Source organism: Rhinoderma darwinii, chromosome 1 (genome assembly GCF_050947455.1).
Source record: "Rhinoderma darwinii isolate aRhiDar2 chromosome 1, aRhiDar2.hap1, whole genome shotgun sequence".
Taxonomy (NCBI): domain Eukaryota; kingdom Metazoa; phylum Chordata; class Amphibia; order Anura; family Rhinodermatidae; genus Rhinoderma; species Rhinoderma darwinii.
The window spans coordinates 505836509-505852949 of NC_134687.1; the positions used below are offsets into that span (position 1 = coordinate 505836509).

The 16441-nt window shown below is 43.6% G+C and overlaps 1 protein-coding gene across 1 annotated transcript in view; it reads right to left on the reverse strand.

Moving 5' to 3' along the window:
* Positions 1–15962, reverse strand: part of SNX2 (sorting nexin 2) — a 72063-nt gene extending 56101 nt beyond the window's left edge. Inside the window, exon 1 of the mRNA XM_075836217.1 lies at positions 15799–15962. Within this exon, the coding sequence (XP_075692332.1) occupies positions 15799–15906 (108 nt within the window). The 5' untranslated portion in view covers positions 15907–15962. The remainder of the gene's footprint in view (positions 1–15798) is intronic.
* Between the last annotated feature and the right edge of the window lie 479 nt (positions 15963–16441).

The window sequence follows — 16441 nt, forward strand, 5'->3', positions numbered from 1 at the left end:
AGAGCTGCTGAGTCTCAGCAGATCAGCTCTGTAATATTGGGGAAAGAGCTGAATTTCCACTAGCAACTTAGGCTATATCAGCGCGTTACAGGGGAAACCAGCGATGTCAAATGTTATTATACAGCTGAAATGGCACCCAAATATCTCATATGATCTTATACAAAAAGTGTAAATAAAATAGTAAAAGAAAACCACAGCATCAGCCTTGCCCCAACAATAAAAAAAAAAACTATACAGCCCTATCTAAAAAAATTACCATAATAGAAACAGGAACCACATTAAAACGACAACTTTCCAACTTGCAAGTACGAAACTGTGTGATTAATAACTGGCCGCCGTATATACATACGGCAGGCGGTGAAGCTGCTGAAAGCCTGCACCGTTCTATATATGCAAGGCAGGTTTAGGCTGGCTGCCAGTGCAATCGGGCAGCGAAATATCGGGTGCCTAGCAGTCAATGAATGCTACATATGGAATACAGGCAGAGCTGCAGCCTTTATTGGGTCATATGACTAGTCACATGATCGCAGGGATGCCAGAAGAGAAAAAAGCTGTCAAACAAAACCCAACACAGACCTAACAGTGGGAATCGTCATATTAGGAACAATTTCCCCTGTAAGGCCCTGTTCACACAGTTTTTTTGCAGGCAGAAAAAAAATCTGCCTTAGAGGAACTTTGAGCCAAATGTGAAAACTGGCTGCACTTTTATCCGCGTCTTCTTGCAGCCTTTTTTGTCTGCGGCCATTTAATCTAATGCAAGGACCACGGGCAAAAAAAAGCAGAAAACATCTCATGCTGCTTTTCTTTCCTGCGAACGGCCAAAAGCCGCTCGGGGAAAAAAAAACAAAAAAAAAAAAACACCTCTGTCACCCATTGAGATCAATGGGTCGATTTCGGCCTTTTTTGGCACAGATTCAGACGAAAATCAGCACACAAAAAAAAAAGTGTAAATTGACACTAACTGTGCCTGCTGTGCAGCCCCAGTACCCATAGAATAGAGTAGCTAAAAAAAAAAAAATTAAATAATAAAGTCCCCCAATGGTCTTTTTTTACTTTTGAGGGACAGACCATAATAATAATAAAACAATCTAAGAAGAATTACATACATTAATGAAATTAAAGAAAACACATAAAATACTCCCTTAAAAAAAAAAACACGACATCTCCTCCACCAATCATTGTTGTAACTCTAACCTCTGACCCAATTATTTTTCTTTAATTGGTACCATTTTGGGGTACATGTGACGATCACTTTTCGTTTCCATTTTATCGTGGAGCTAAGGTGACCAAAACAAAAAGCAATTCTTATTTATTTTTACTGCGTTCAACGTGCAGGTTAACCCCTTCCCGACATCGGCCGTATATATACGGCGCTGTCGGGAGGTGCTTCCCGCAAAGCGCCGTATATATACGGCGCAGTGATTGTGCGGGCTCAGGAGCAGAGCCGGCACCCTCACCGCGGGGTGACAGCTGTATTATACAGCTGGCACCCTCCTGTAACTGCCAGGACCGGAGCTATTCTCCGATCCGGCAGATTAACCCCTCAGATGCTGCGCTCAATAGAGCGCAGCATCTGATAGGTTTTCACCCGATCGGCAACCCAGTGATGCAATCGCTGGGTTGCTGTGGCAATCGGACGCCAGAAAATGGCGTCCGAGTCTGCCTTGTACGGGAGCCGATGAGGACCCGCCTGCGGCGAGTCCTCATAGGCTTGCTGTCAGTGAATAACTGACAGCGCTAATACACTGCACTACGTATGTAGTGCAGTGTATTAGAGTAGCGATCGGGGCATCAGGCCCTCATGTCCCCTAGTGGGACAAGTAGAAAAAGTAAAAAAAAGTTAATAAAAATGTGGTAAAACAATAAAAACCCACACATTTCAAATAAAAATAAAGCTAAACTGACTTTTTTCCCATAGTAAGTCTTTTATTATGGGAAAAACCGTAAAAATAAAAAAAACTATACATAATTGGTATCGCCGCGTCCGTAACGACCCAAACTACAAAACTATTATGTAATTTATCCCGCACGGTGAACGCGGTAAAAAAAAAACATGAAAAACAGCGCCAGAATCTTTGTTTTTAGGTCAAGTCTCCTTCCAAAAAATGCTATAAAAAGTGATCAAAAAGTCAATTTACTCCAAAATAGTACTAATAAAAAACGACAATCCGTCCCGCAAAAAATAATCCCTGACACCGCTTTGTGCACGCAAAAATAATAAAGTTATGGGTCTTAGAATGTCGACACAGAAAACAAATGATTTTATAAAAAAAGTGATTTTATTGTGCAAAAGCTGCAATACATAAAAAAAACTATATAAATTTGGTATCGCCGTAATCGTATCGACCCGCAGAATAAAGCTAACATGTAATTTAGGGCGCACTGTGGATGCCGATAAAAAAACCAATAAAAAACTATTCCAGAATTGCTTGTTTTTGGTAATTTCCTTTACCAAAAAATGAAATAAAAAGTGATCAAAAAGTCGTATGTGTTCCAAAATGGTACCAATGAAATCTACAGCCCGTCTCGCAAAAAACAAGCCCGCACACCGCTCAATCTACTGAAAAATAAAAAAGTTACGGCACTAGTAATGCGGTGATGAAATAACATCTCAATGCGCAGGCCGGAGGGGAACATTCCTTCAGTTTCAGGGCCCCAGGATTTAGGAACTAGGAAAGGGAAGGGACATAGCACATCCGCTGGAAGCGAGGGTGCCCGTATTATACCAGTGCAAAACTTTCCCAGTAATATTTCCCAAACTACGAAGGAGAAAAAGTCCCCAAAAGGTGCAGTGTAAAGAGTGTTACAAAAGGGGGATAAGAAAGAAAACCGTTTATCAGTGTGACGCCGGCCTGTGCATAATGGATCGCTTCACAGCGTAACACACATCTATGGATAATTGTATTATTTACCCCATTATTATACCCTCTTATTATGCCCTGATGTACTCCGCACAGCTTACATATACCCCTGATGTACTCCGCCCAGTTTACATATACCCTGATGTACTCCGCACAGATTACATATACCCTGATATACTCCGCACAGATTACATATGCCACCACTTTATAAACGGAAATACCAGCAAAACCCCAAACAGAACTATTACCAAGCAAAATCCATGCTCAAAATGGCGGTCTTTCCCTTCTTAGCCCTACAGTGTGCCCAAACAGCAATTTATGGCCACAAGTAAGGCATTACCATACCCGGGAGAACCCGCTTAACAATTTATGGGGTAAGATTCTCTAGGGGCACAACATCTTGTGCGGTGAATGGGCAGATCAGTGGAGAAATTGCAATTTTCACTTTGCACAATCCACTGCGTATTCATTTCTGAAAAACACCTGTGGAGTCTAAATTCTCACTACACCCCTTGATAAATGCCTTTAGGGGTGTAGTTTCTAAAACGGGGTCACTTTTGTTTGGTACATCAGTGGTTTTGCAAATGCAACATGGCGTCCGCAAACCATTCCAGCAAAATCTACGCTCCAAAAGATAAATACCGCTCCTTTTCTTCTGAATGCTCCCATAAACGTAAACAGCCGATTATAACCACATATGGGGCGTTACTGTACTCGGGAGAAATTACTTTACAAATGTTGGGGTGCTTTTTCTTCTCTATTCCTTGCAAAAATGAAAAATGTGTATCTAAAACGACATCTTGTTTGAAAAAAAAAATTATTTTTCATTTTCATGGCTTAATTCTAATTAATTCAGCAAAAAACCTTTGGGATCAAAATTTTCACTATACCCCTAGATGATTCCTCAGGGGGTGCAGTTTCCCAAATGGAGTCACTTTTGGGGTGTTTCCACTGTACTAGTACTACAGGGGCTCAGCAAATATGACATGACACCCAGAAACCATTCCAAAATCCAAATGGTGCTCCTTCCATTCTGAGCCCTACCGTGTGTCCAAACAGATGTTTGTGACCACATGTGGGGTATTGTTTTACTCAGGAGAAGTTGCTTTACAAATGTTGCGGTGCTTTTTCTCCTTCAGTCCTTGTGGAAATGAAAAAAAAATACCTAAACCTACATTTTCTTTGAAAAAATTTAGATTTTCATTTTTACGGCCTACTTACAATAAGTTCTGTAAAAAAACTGGCTGGTCAAAATGCTTGCTACACCCCTAGATAATTTCCTCATGGGGTGTAGTTTCCAAAATGGGGTCACTTGTTGGGGGTTTCCACTGTTTTGTCCCCTCAGGAGCTTTGCAAATGCGACATGGCCTCCGCAAACCATTCCTGCTAAATTTGAGTTCCAAAAGCCAAATGGCGCTCTTTCCCTTCTCAGCCTCGCTGTGTGTCCAAACAGCCGTTTATTACCACATGTGGGGTATTGTTTTACTCGGGAGAAATTTCTTTACAAATTTTATGGTGCTTTTTCTCCTTTAGTCCTTGTGGAAATGAAAAAAAATTAGCTAAACCTACATTTTATTTGAAAAAATTTAGATTTTCATTTTCACAGCCTACTTGCAATAATTTCTTCAAAAAACCTGTGGGGTCAAAATGCTCACTATACCCCTAGATAATTTCCTCAAGGGGTATAGTTTCCAAAATGGGGTCACTTGTTGGGGGTTTCCACTGTTTTGTCCCCTCAGGGGCTTTGCAAATGTGACATGGCCTCCGCAAACCATTCCTGCTAAATTTGAGCTCCAAGAGCCAAATGGCGCTCTTTCCCTTCTAAGCCCTGCCGTGTGTCCAAACAGCCGTTTATTAAAACATGTGGGATATTGTTTTACTCGGGAGAAATTGCTCTACAAATGTTGTTGTGCTTTTTCTACTTTAGTTCTCTTGGAAATGAAAAAAAATTAGCTGAACCTACATTTTATTTGAAAAAATGTAGATTTTCATTTTCATGGCCTAGTTCCAAAAATTTTTGCAAAAAAACTGGCCGGTCAAAATGCTTGCTACACCCCTAGATAAATTCCTTGAGGGGTGTAGTTTCCAAAATGGAGTCACTTTTGGGGGGTTTCCACTGTTTTAGTTCCACTAGACCTGTTCAAAGCGGATATGGTGCCTAAAATATATTCTAATAAAAAGGAGGCCCAAAATCCACTAGGTGTTCCTTTGCTTCGGAGGCCGGTGCTTCAGTCCATTAGCGCACTAGGGCCATATGTGGGATATTTCCTAAAACTGCAGAAGCTGGGCAATAAATATTGAGTTGCATTTCTTGGGTAAAACATTCCGTGGTACAAAAAAAATGGATTCAAAATGAATTTCTGGAAAAAAATAATGAACTTTGTAAATTTCACCTCTACTTTGCCTTAATTCCTGCGCAACGTCTAAAGGGTTAAGAAACTTTCTAAATGCTGTTTTGAATACTTTGATGGGTGCAGTTTTTAAAATGGGGTGACTTATTGGGGGTTTCTAATATCTAAGGACCTTAAAGCCACTTCACAACTAAACTGGCCCCTGTAAAAATAGCATTTTGAAATTTTCTTGAAAATGTGAGAAATTGCTGCTAAAGTTCTAAGCCTTGTAACGTCCTAGAAAAATAAAATGATGATCAAAATACGATGCTAATATAAAGTAGACATATGGGGGATGTTAGTTAGCAACATTTTTGTGTGGTATAACTGCCTGTCTTACAAGCAGATACATTTAAATTGAGAAAAATGCTAATTTTTGCAATTTTTCGCTACATTTTGGTGTTTTTCACAATTAAATACTGAATGTATCGGGAAAATTTTGCCAGTAACATAAAGTCCAATGTGTCACGAGAAAACAATCTCAGAATCGCTTGGATAGGTAAAAGCATTCCGGAGTTATTACCACATAAAGTGAAACATGTCAGATTTGAAAAATGAGGCTCTGTCAGGAAGGTCAAAAGTGGCCAAAGAGGGAAGGGGTTAAAGAGGCTCTGTCACCACATTATAAGTGCCCTATCTTGTATATAATGTGACCGACGCTGTAATGTAGATTACAGCAGTGTTTTTTATTTAGAAAAACAATCATTTTTGACCAAGTTATGACCCATTTTAGATTTATGCTAATGACTTTCTTAATGCCCAACTGGGCGTGTTTTTACTTTTTGACCAAGTGGGCGTTGTGGAGAGAAGTGTATGACGCTGACCAATCAGCGTCATACCCTTCTCTCCATTCATTCACTGCAGATAGCGATATAGCTATATCGCTATGTGCAGCCACATACACACACGTTACTGAAGTGTCCTGACAGTGAATAGACATCACCTCCAGACAGGACGGGATGTCTATTCACAATCCCGGCACTTCGGTAACGTTTGTGTGTGACTTACAGCACATCAAGTGTAATCTCAGTAATGACAGTTTACAGCGTAATCTCGCGGGACTACGTTTACTGTGCTGTAAGTCACACACAAACGTTACCGAAGTGCCGGGATTGTGAATAGACATCACGTCAGGACACTTCAGTAATATGTGCGCGCGTGTGTGTGTGTGTGTGTGTGTGTGTGTGTGTACACACGTACATAGTCATCTAGTAAGATTAAATGAATGGAGAGAAGTGTAGGACGCTGATTAGTCACTGATTGGTCAGCGTCAAACACTTCTTTCCACAACGCCCACTCGGTCAAAAAAGTAAAAACACGCCCATTTGGGCATCAAGAAAGTCATTAGCATAAAGCTAAAATAGGTCGTAACTCCGTCAAAAATGATCGTTTTTCGAATAAAAAAAAAACACTGCTGTAATCTACATTACAGCGCCGATCACATCATGTACAAGATAGGGCACTTATAATGTGGTGACAGAGCCTCTTTAATTAGCATTATATAAGAATAGTTTGGACTTTTACTGATGCAGAAATACATTACTTTAGGGGGAAAAATAAAAAAAAGTGTATTTTTGATTATTTAATTTGTATATAATAAAAAAAAAAAAACCTTTAAAGAGGCTCTGTCACCAGATTTTGCAACCCCCATCTCCTATTGCAGCAGATAGGCGCTGCAATGTAGATAAGAGTAACGTTTTTGTTTTTTTTTTTAAACGAGCATTTTTGACCAAGTTATGACCATTTTTATATTTATGCAAATGAGGCTTGCAAAAGTACAACTGGGCGTGTTTAAAGTAAAAGTCCAACTGGGCGTGTATTATGTGCGTACATCGGGGCGTTTTTACTTCTTTTACTAGCTGGGCGTTCTGACGAGAAGTATCATCCACTTCTCTTCACAACGCCCAGCTTCTGGCAGTGCAGACACAGCCGTGTTCTCCAGAGATCACGCTGTGTCGTCACTCACAGGTCCTGCATCGTGTCGGACGAGCGAGGACACATCGGCACCAGAGGCTACAGCCGATTCTGCAGCAGCATCAGCGTTTGCAGGTAAGTAGCTACATCGATTTACCTGCAAACGCTGATGCTGCTGCAGAATCAACTGAAGCCTCTGGTGCCGATGTGTCCTCGCTCGTCTGACACGATGCAGGACCTGTGAGTGACGTCACAGCGTGATCTCTCGAGGACACGCTGTGTGACTGTGCACTGCCAGAAGCTGGGCGTTCTGAAGAGAAGTGGATGATACTTCTCGTCAGAACGCCCAGCTAGTAAAAGAAGTAAAAACGCCCCGATGTACGCACACAATACACGCCCAGTTGGACTTTAGAAAGCCTCATTTGCATAAATATAAAAACGGTCATATCTTGGCCAAAAATGCTCTTTTTAAAAAAAAAAAAACAACCGTTACTGTAATCTACATTGCAGCGCCGATCTGCTGCAATAGGAGATAGGGGTTGCAAAATCTGGTGACAGAGCCTCTTTAAGTGTTTGTTTTTTTTTTGTTGTGGGGGAGAGAGAGATTGTTTGATCGCTGGTACCTTACACTGCATTACGTATGCATTGCAGTGTATGGTACATTTAATGAGCTCACCCTGGGTTTAATAAAGGGAGAAATAAGGCAGGCCTAAAGGCCTCCACTAAAGGGGTTTTCCCATCAGACACATTTATGACATATCGACAGGATATGTCAAACGTCAGATAGATGCGGGTCTGTAAAGGGAAGGGTCTACTAATACATTTTTTATTATATATATATATATATATATATATATTTTTTTTTTATTTATTTATTTTTTTTGTCTCATAAGCCGGGGATGTAGGCACACAGCCCTGGTCATGAGCAACGGCTTCACAACAAAGCAGGTCAATTAGTTATTGTCCTGCTTTTCTTGGAAGCGATGGAGACCGGAGATACTGCTTTGATCGCCTGTATCCATTTTAAAATTCTTGCATGCGCGCTCATGGCTTGGCCGGTGATGTCTTACCGCGCCGACCCATGTTAGCCGGGGGCGAGTGCTACTCGACCCGCTATGAGCGTACCGGCAGGGTTTAAATAGCCCTGTGTAGGTACGCTCAGTAGCTGGGACCTGCCCTCACCACTCCACCAACACCGGCTCATCTGTCCTGCGGACCTCCAGCTCTACACTTGCTCCTCACTGCTCCACCAACGCCAGCTCACCTGTCCTGCCTCCTGGCCGGCGGACCTCCTGCTCCTCACAGCTCCACCAATGGACCTCTCCTGCTAAGTATCACCTTCCCCTATACAACGAGCATTTCCCTGATTTAACCCTTACCTTCCCCTATATATCCATCCCTAGTTAACCCTCACATCACCTGCATCCCTAGTTAACCCTTTTCCCACCTACCTGCACATTCCCATTGTTAACCCTTTACCGGATTATCCCCCAAATCTTTATCCTCCACCTCTCTTGTTAACCCTTATTGTACAGGGTCAGTTAATTAGGAGGAAGTGGGACAGAAATAGTGAGCGTGAATGTATTGTAACGCAACGTGTATATATGTATGTTTAGGTAAGTGGGTGGTGGTGTAGATTAGGATTGTGATACCTTGTTTATACTGTACCACGTTATTAAGTTATGTGTATTGGGATACACTGATACTATGCTGCGTTTACGGTGAACTGTGCTTGGTGTATTTTATTCTAAGGGTGATTACGGTTTGGATTAATAAATTATACCTTTATGTACTTACAATAGTTTTCCCTTACTGTGTAGCAAAGCAAATAGATCGGCGTTAGTATAAGAAAAAGGTAGGGGAACTAGGCATAACCCTAGTGACCCTGATATAAAGTAAGTAGTATTAGTGGGCGACACTAGTAATGTACGTGAAACCCGTTATTACCCCACCCCATTTTACAGAGTTCTTCCGGCCGGGCAGAGGTAGGCTCAATAGGAAGATGAACTTCCGTATTTAATCAAGACTGCAAATTAAGAAGTTTATTCAATTTGTAGATCGAGTGTTACTCTAAAAACATTGTGCCTCTGGCAAACCCCTTTAAGCCACCAGGCAGCGACAACCATCGGCACCCCGCGATCTTGTTGCGGAGATGGCGATGAGCTCACAGAAGGGGGTTGTCCCCTCTTTCTAATGGCTTAGAATAGCGACTGCGGCATCGAAGTGCTTAAACGGCCGGGATCAGTTATGCCTGATCCCGGCGCCGTTGCAGTGAGGCGTTGGCTCTCACATGACGCCAAAAGGTTAAGCGAGCCAAGCTTATTTAAGGGAAGAGGGATTCGGAGGGAAAGCAGTTACACCAACAGCATCTTATGTGTATAGCCAACTTAAAAAGGGAATCGGTCAGTATGTTTAGAGCCACTAAACCACCAGCATGCAGTTATGCAGCAAATGGAAGACAAATAAAAAAACAAAACAACATTTTAGACCCATTGAAATGAATGGGCTGTGCTACTGATATGTTTTTATAAAATTAAAACTAAGAAATGTCCAGGAAGAACGTAAGTGTGTACACAACCTTACAAATAACAAAGAAAAATATTTGCTGACACTCAGAGCCAAGTCAGGCAGAACTTCGAACATGCGGCCAGAATACAGATATTTCCTTTTCAGATCTGGTTTTGAGTTTCTATATTCCACCAAATTACCAAATGCTCTTTAGAGCTAACCCAAGAAAGGTGCGGAGTGGCGCAGATCATGTGATTATCTCTGCCAATCAGAAGACAGGGACAAGTTGTTAAACATGCAACACGTGTTTTCTTCCAGCTCCCCAATGGAGGACTCTGCAGTACCCACCTAGTGTAATGTCACTAGAGCATTCGATAATGTGGTCATTTAAAAGGATCTGTGTGGGGGACGTGGCGGGTTCACTTTAAACACGAGAAAAGTAGAACAAGATGTGCGGTGGTCACTGGGCTGTGACAGAATATTGACAAAACAGAGGTGGAAAATCCAGGTAAGGGGAAAAATACAGACACTCCTCCTACAGAAAGTGTCCTTATATCTAGAGAACAGAACATGTAATGCTAGACCTAGAAATAGAAGGATAAGGGTATGTGCACACGATAACTGCATTTACGTCTGAAATTACGGGGCTGTTTTCAGGAGAAAACAGCTCCTGCATTTCAGACGTAATTGCTCGTACTCGCGTTCTGCGGGGCGTCCATTACGGACGTTGAGCTGTTTTTCATTGGATTCAATGAAAAACGGCTCCAATTACGTCCCAAGAAGTGTCCTGCACGTCTTTGACGAGGCTGTTATTTTACACACCATCTTTTGACAGCGACGCGTAAAATGACAGGTCATCGGCACAGTACATCGGCAAACCCATTGAAATTAATGGGCAGATGTTTGCCGACGTATTGGAGCCGTGTTTTCAGGGGTAATTCGAGGCGTAAAACGCCTCCCTTACGCCTGAAAATAGGTCGTGTGAACCCAGCCTTATACTTAAAGGGCTTATCCCGGTTCTTCAGTTTTCTTAGTAATGGCTGCAAACATCCAGAAAGAAATAAAAAAAAAAAAAAAAACAGTACTCGTCTATCCTTTTCCCTGTAATCCAGCAGGTGACCGCTGCAGTACTGCTTATATTTTCTTTTTTCATTTCAGGACATTTACAGCCATTACAAAAACAAAATAAATTTAGGAACTTGGATAAGCCCTTTAAAGAGGTTGCACAGGAATAGAAAAACATGTCTGCTTTCTTCCAAAAACAGTACCACACCTGTTTACAAATTGTGTGGTATTGCAGCTCAACTCCATTTACTTCAATTAAGTTAAACTGCAATACCAGACACAACCATGGACAGGAGTGGCACTGTTCCTGGAACAAAGCGGACATGTTTTTCTAATCCTGCACATTATAAAACTACTGCTGCTTCAACTAACATGCCTTAAAGAGGCTCTGTCACCACATTATAAGTGCCCTATCTCCGATATAAGGAGATGGGCGCTATAATGTAGGTGACAGTAATGCTTTTTATTTAGAAAATCAATCTATTTTAAACCACTTTATTAGCGATTTTGGTTTATGCTAATGAGTTTCTTAATGCCCAAGTGGGCGTGTTTTTATTTTCGACCAAGTGGGCGTTGTACAGAGGAGTGCATGACGCTGACCAATCAGTGACCAGTCAGCGTCATACACTCCTCTCCATTCATTTACACAGCAGCATCGCGTTCTTACTAGAACAGGATGTGCAGCCACATACACAGACATTAACGTTAATCAAGTGTCCTGATAATGAATCTACATGACCTCCAGCCTGGACGTCATGTGTATTCAGAATCCTGACACTTCTGAATCTTTTCTGTGAGATTCCAGCAAGGGAAACTAAATCTCGTTTACATCGTGGACAGTGCCACAGCATGAAAGAGTGCGCGATTGCAGTATTTTCATCCGAACAGGGAAGGGGACGTGTCACTGCTACGGACAGTGTAAGAGCTGTGGAGAGGAGAGCGCGCTCATCTCTTCAGCTCTAGTGAGAGATCAGTCTTGTACTTTGTCTGCCGAACTGGCAAGGGGGCGTGTCTCTGCTACGGACAGTGTAAGAGCTGGGGGGGCTTACACAGTTTGTAGCAGAGACACCCCCCCCTTGCCAGTTCGGCAGACAAAGTACAAGACTGATCTCTCACAAGAACTGAAGAGATGAGAGCGCGCTCTCCTCTCCACAGCTCTTAGGGTATGTTCACACGGCAGCGTCCATTACGGATGAAATTACGGAGCCGTTTTCAGGAGAAAACAGCTCCTGAATTTCAGACGTAATGGCATGTTGCAGGCGTTTTTCGCAGCGTCCATTACGAACGTAATTGGAGTGGTTTTTCTATGGAGTCAATGGAAAACGGCCCCAATTACGTCCCAAGAAGTGACAGGCACTTCTTTGACGTGGGCGTCTTTTTTGCGTAAAAAAAATGACCGTCGGCACAGAACATCGTAAAGCCCATTCAAATGAATGGGCAGATGTTTGCTGGCGCATTGGAGCCGTATTTTCGGACGTAATTCGAGGTTAGAACGCCCGAATTACGTCCGTAAATAGGGTGTGTGAACCCGGCCTTACACTGTCCGTAGCAGTGACACGCCCCCTTGCCTGTTCGGGTGAAAAGACTGCAATCGCACACTCTTTCATGCTGTGGCGCTGTCCATATCTGATTGGACAGTGTCACAGCCATAGTAACGCCCCCTTGCCATTACACACCCCGTTCACTGTTCAGGGGGTTATTTAAATATCGGGCGCCAAATATAACGGCACCGATATCGAAATAACGGAGGGAGGTAGAAAAAAAAATGTAAAGTGCCCCAGAGTTTGTGCAGCCCTCCCAGTTACATGCTGCACCCAGCTGCACGTGTATAGGGAGGGGAAAGGTTCTCTTTAACGGGAACGTGTCACCAGCATTTCACCTATTAAAGAAGCAATACCTGGCGGAAGTGGGTGAAAAATCATTTTTATGTAACCTATGTATCTTCTAAGTAGGCCCAGTACCTTTAGGCCCCATGCACACGAACATGCTTTTGTGGGCGCAATTCCCCCGAAAATCCACAGGAGAAATGCGGCCCCATTCATTTCTATGGGGCCCATGCACACGACAGTGGTTTCCAAGGTCCGTGCATGGCCCAGGAGCCCGGACCGCAGAAAGAACGGGCATGTCTTATTACAGCGGTGTTCTGCCGTCCAGGCTCATAGAAAATAATGGACGCGGCCATGTGCACTGCCCGCGATTTGCGGGCGGCTCGCGTGTAACACTGCACTGCCGGCCGACCCGAAAAACACGGACGTGCACATGAGGCCTTAGTATTCCATTTTTTTTTGTGTTCCTGTGTCGTATGCTAATGAGCATAATAGCCATATCTTCATTCCTCAAGCCTTTCCGAGTTTACCCCGCCTCCTTACTTTTGATTAACAGCTCCTCGCCTCCCCCCCCCCCAGCACACATGAAATCCAGCGCTTGCGCATCGATGTCTGGTGCGTGCGCACAACGGGACACCATAGCGACTCATGCGCAGTAACTAGATTTGAGGCCTGGACGAAGCAGGGAAGAGTGTTGGACCATACATGACAAGCGAGAATTCAGCATGCATGGCGGGCCAGTGTTCGGCAGTGTGCGGACATAAGAAGAGGAACGAACGAGACTGACGGATTATTACCATAAAAGTCACAAAAGGTTGCAGACCGTTATTTACGATCGGAGGAGTTTGGGAGAGGGGATAACGGCAATGAACTTTTGACAGCAGTGGAGGGCAAGGGGTGAGTAGAGTTCAATAGGTGAAATGCTGGTGACAGGTTCCCTTTAAAGGGAACCTGTCACCAGCATTTCACCTATTAAACCAGCAATAGCAGGTGGTAGTGGGTGAAAAATCATTTCTATATAACCTATAATTGTCTTCTTAGTCGGCTCTGTAGCTTTAGTATTCAGTGTTTTAGTGTTCCCACACCGTATGCTAATGAGCATAAAAGAGTCATATCTTCGTTTGAAAAGAGTCATATCTTCATTCCTCAAGTCTTTCCGAGTTTACCCCGCCTCCTTACTTTTGATTGACAGCTCTTTGCCTTACCCCAGCACACAAAATCTCGCGCTTATGCATTGATGTCCTCTTCTGGTGTGTGCGCACAAAGGGACACCGGATTATTACGATAAAAGGCGCAAAATGTTTGCAGGCCGTTATTTACAGTTGGAGGAGGAGTTTAGGAGAGGGGATAACGGCAATGAACGTTTGATAACAGCGGCCAGTGAGGGATAAGTAAAGTTCAATAGGTGAAATGCTGGTGACAGGTTCCCTTTAAGCTCTACTAACATGGCTGGGCAGTTATGGATATACTTGTGCAGAACGCATCCTAGGACGACCAGCTAAATATACGGTCACTAAATATCCCCTTTAAAAGGGTTATACGGAATGTCAATTTTTTATTTTTTTTATTCGGGACTGGAAATGAAATAAATAAACCAAAAAAGCAATACCTACCTCTCCTTGCCCCCAGCGATACAGCGGAGGCTCCGGCATCACTCCCGGTGGTTGTTTAAATGCACGTAGCATGTGACTGCTGAAGCCAATCAGAGGGCTCAGCGGGCTCACTGGTGACAAATTCATATTTCTTTCATAATGGCAAAAATAGAACACGTGACTGCTGAGCTCTCTGATTGGCTGCAGCGGTCACATGCTACATGCATGTAAACAACCACTGGGAGTGCCGCCGGAGCGTCAGCACTGGACTGCCGGGGTCAAGGATAGGCAAGTAGGGTTTTTTTGGTTTATTTATTTCATTTCCAGCCCCTATAAACCATTTTCACTTCCCAGTTTATCCCATTCTAAAACTTCTTCCTAATTCACAGGATGTTGATGTCACGCAGGACTTGGTGATTGTGCCGCTCATACACAGATACATCGTCCTGATGGGAAAAGCAAGTCCATTGTAGCAAAATAAACGCCTAAGGCCCCGTGCACACCACCGGATATTTCATCCGTAATTACGGACCCATTCATTGCTATTGGCCATGGACACCTTTAAGTATTTTTACTGATGTTGTCCATGCTGAAAAAAAGTATAGAACCGGTCCTATTCTTGTCCGTAATTACTGCACGGACCCTCCCATGAAAGTCTATAGGCGCTTCCGTAAATACGCATGTGCATCTGTAAACCGTCCGTATTTACCGAAGCGTTGCTATGCAACATGTTATTGACAGCATTTGCAGCCACCCTCTTTTTTTTACAGACCCAATACGACTGTATTTACGGACGCCATTCTGTATATACGGAGAAAAATATGGATGTCCACTGTATTTACCGAAAGCGGAAAATACGGTCGTGTGCATGGGGCCTAAGGGTATAGTCACACGTGTCAGATTTGCTTATGACAATTCCAACACTTACGAAGGATCCACGGCAGAAATCCCAGGCTGATACGGACGCGCAGTTTGATGTACGGCAGATCCGCCATCACATTCCATGCGACTAATCCGAATGGAGGGAATCCGCGAAAATATGTGGCATGCGTGATATATGTAACGTCTGCACAGAGTTGCAAATTTCCCATGGACTTCAACGGGAGGCAGATGGTTTGCGGATTTAATGCATACTTCAGCGCAGAATCTACAACGCGTGGATTTCCCGTAACGATCCAACCATATAGCCATTTACGCATACAGCAATTAACGAGACAAATTTAAAACTTTCTATTAGATCTTTGGAAAACTCTGTCGGTGCAATGACACTCTGAGGCCTGGATTATTTCGTGAGATTTAACACTGCAGATATGCAGACTATAGCTGCTGTTTACAGATCTTGCACAGCTGCTGTTTACAGAGCTGACTGCAGATCGAAGTGTATAATCCCCTATGAGGCTCAGACCATGGTCAGTACACCGGGCAGTATCGGCGTTTATGACATGTCAGACAGGTCTTTGCTGCTAAACACCCCGTATGCAGTCCCGGAGCAGGAGTTCAGTCTTCACTGAGACAGGGTGACTGCCACCGATGACAGTGACATCCCGGCCTCCCCCTGTCATACCCACCCCCGAGAGACGGGAACCGGCATCCCAAGAAGGGTGCAGAGAAGCAGCCTGACAGAACAGCACAGGGCCCTCACCTCCATGGTGGATACGGTACTGGTGAAGAGGTCTTCGCCGTCCTCCAGCTCTTCAAAATCGGTGTGTCTCCCATCTCCCAGCGGAGGCGGCTCCCTCTCTGCTGCCATCTTTCTGTCACCAATACTCCGCCTCCTACTTTCCGGGTGTCACGTGTAGTTCCGTGACTTACCCATGTGATCAGCCGTTCTCAGCAGGAAGCGAGAACAACCAATCAGATGAGTCGAAGAGTTACACGATCGTCCATCTTTGAAATGGTCAAGGGTGTGGGCAGCTGATATTTATCCGTCTTGGGCATGACTGTAGAGTGCTATGTCTTTCACGTGCAGTACAATGATCAGCGGTTCTGGCTTCTAAAAGTGGCAAGCAACACATGAGCTATAAGGGTATGTTCACACGGCCTATTTACGGACGTAATTCGGGCGTTTTTGCCCCGAATTACGTCTGAAAATAGCGCCTCAATAGCGCTGACAAACATCTGCCCATTGAAAGCAATGGGCAGACGTTTGTCTGTTCACACGAGGCGTAAATTTACGCGCCGCTGTCAAATGACGGCGCGTAAATAGACGCCCGCGTCAAAGAAGTGACCTGTCACTTCTTTGGCCGTAATTGGAGCCGTTATTCATTGACTCCAATGAATAGCAG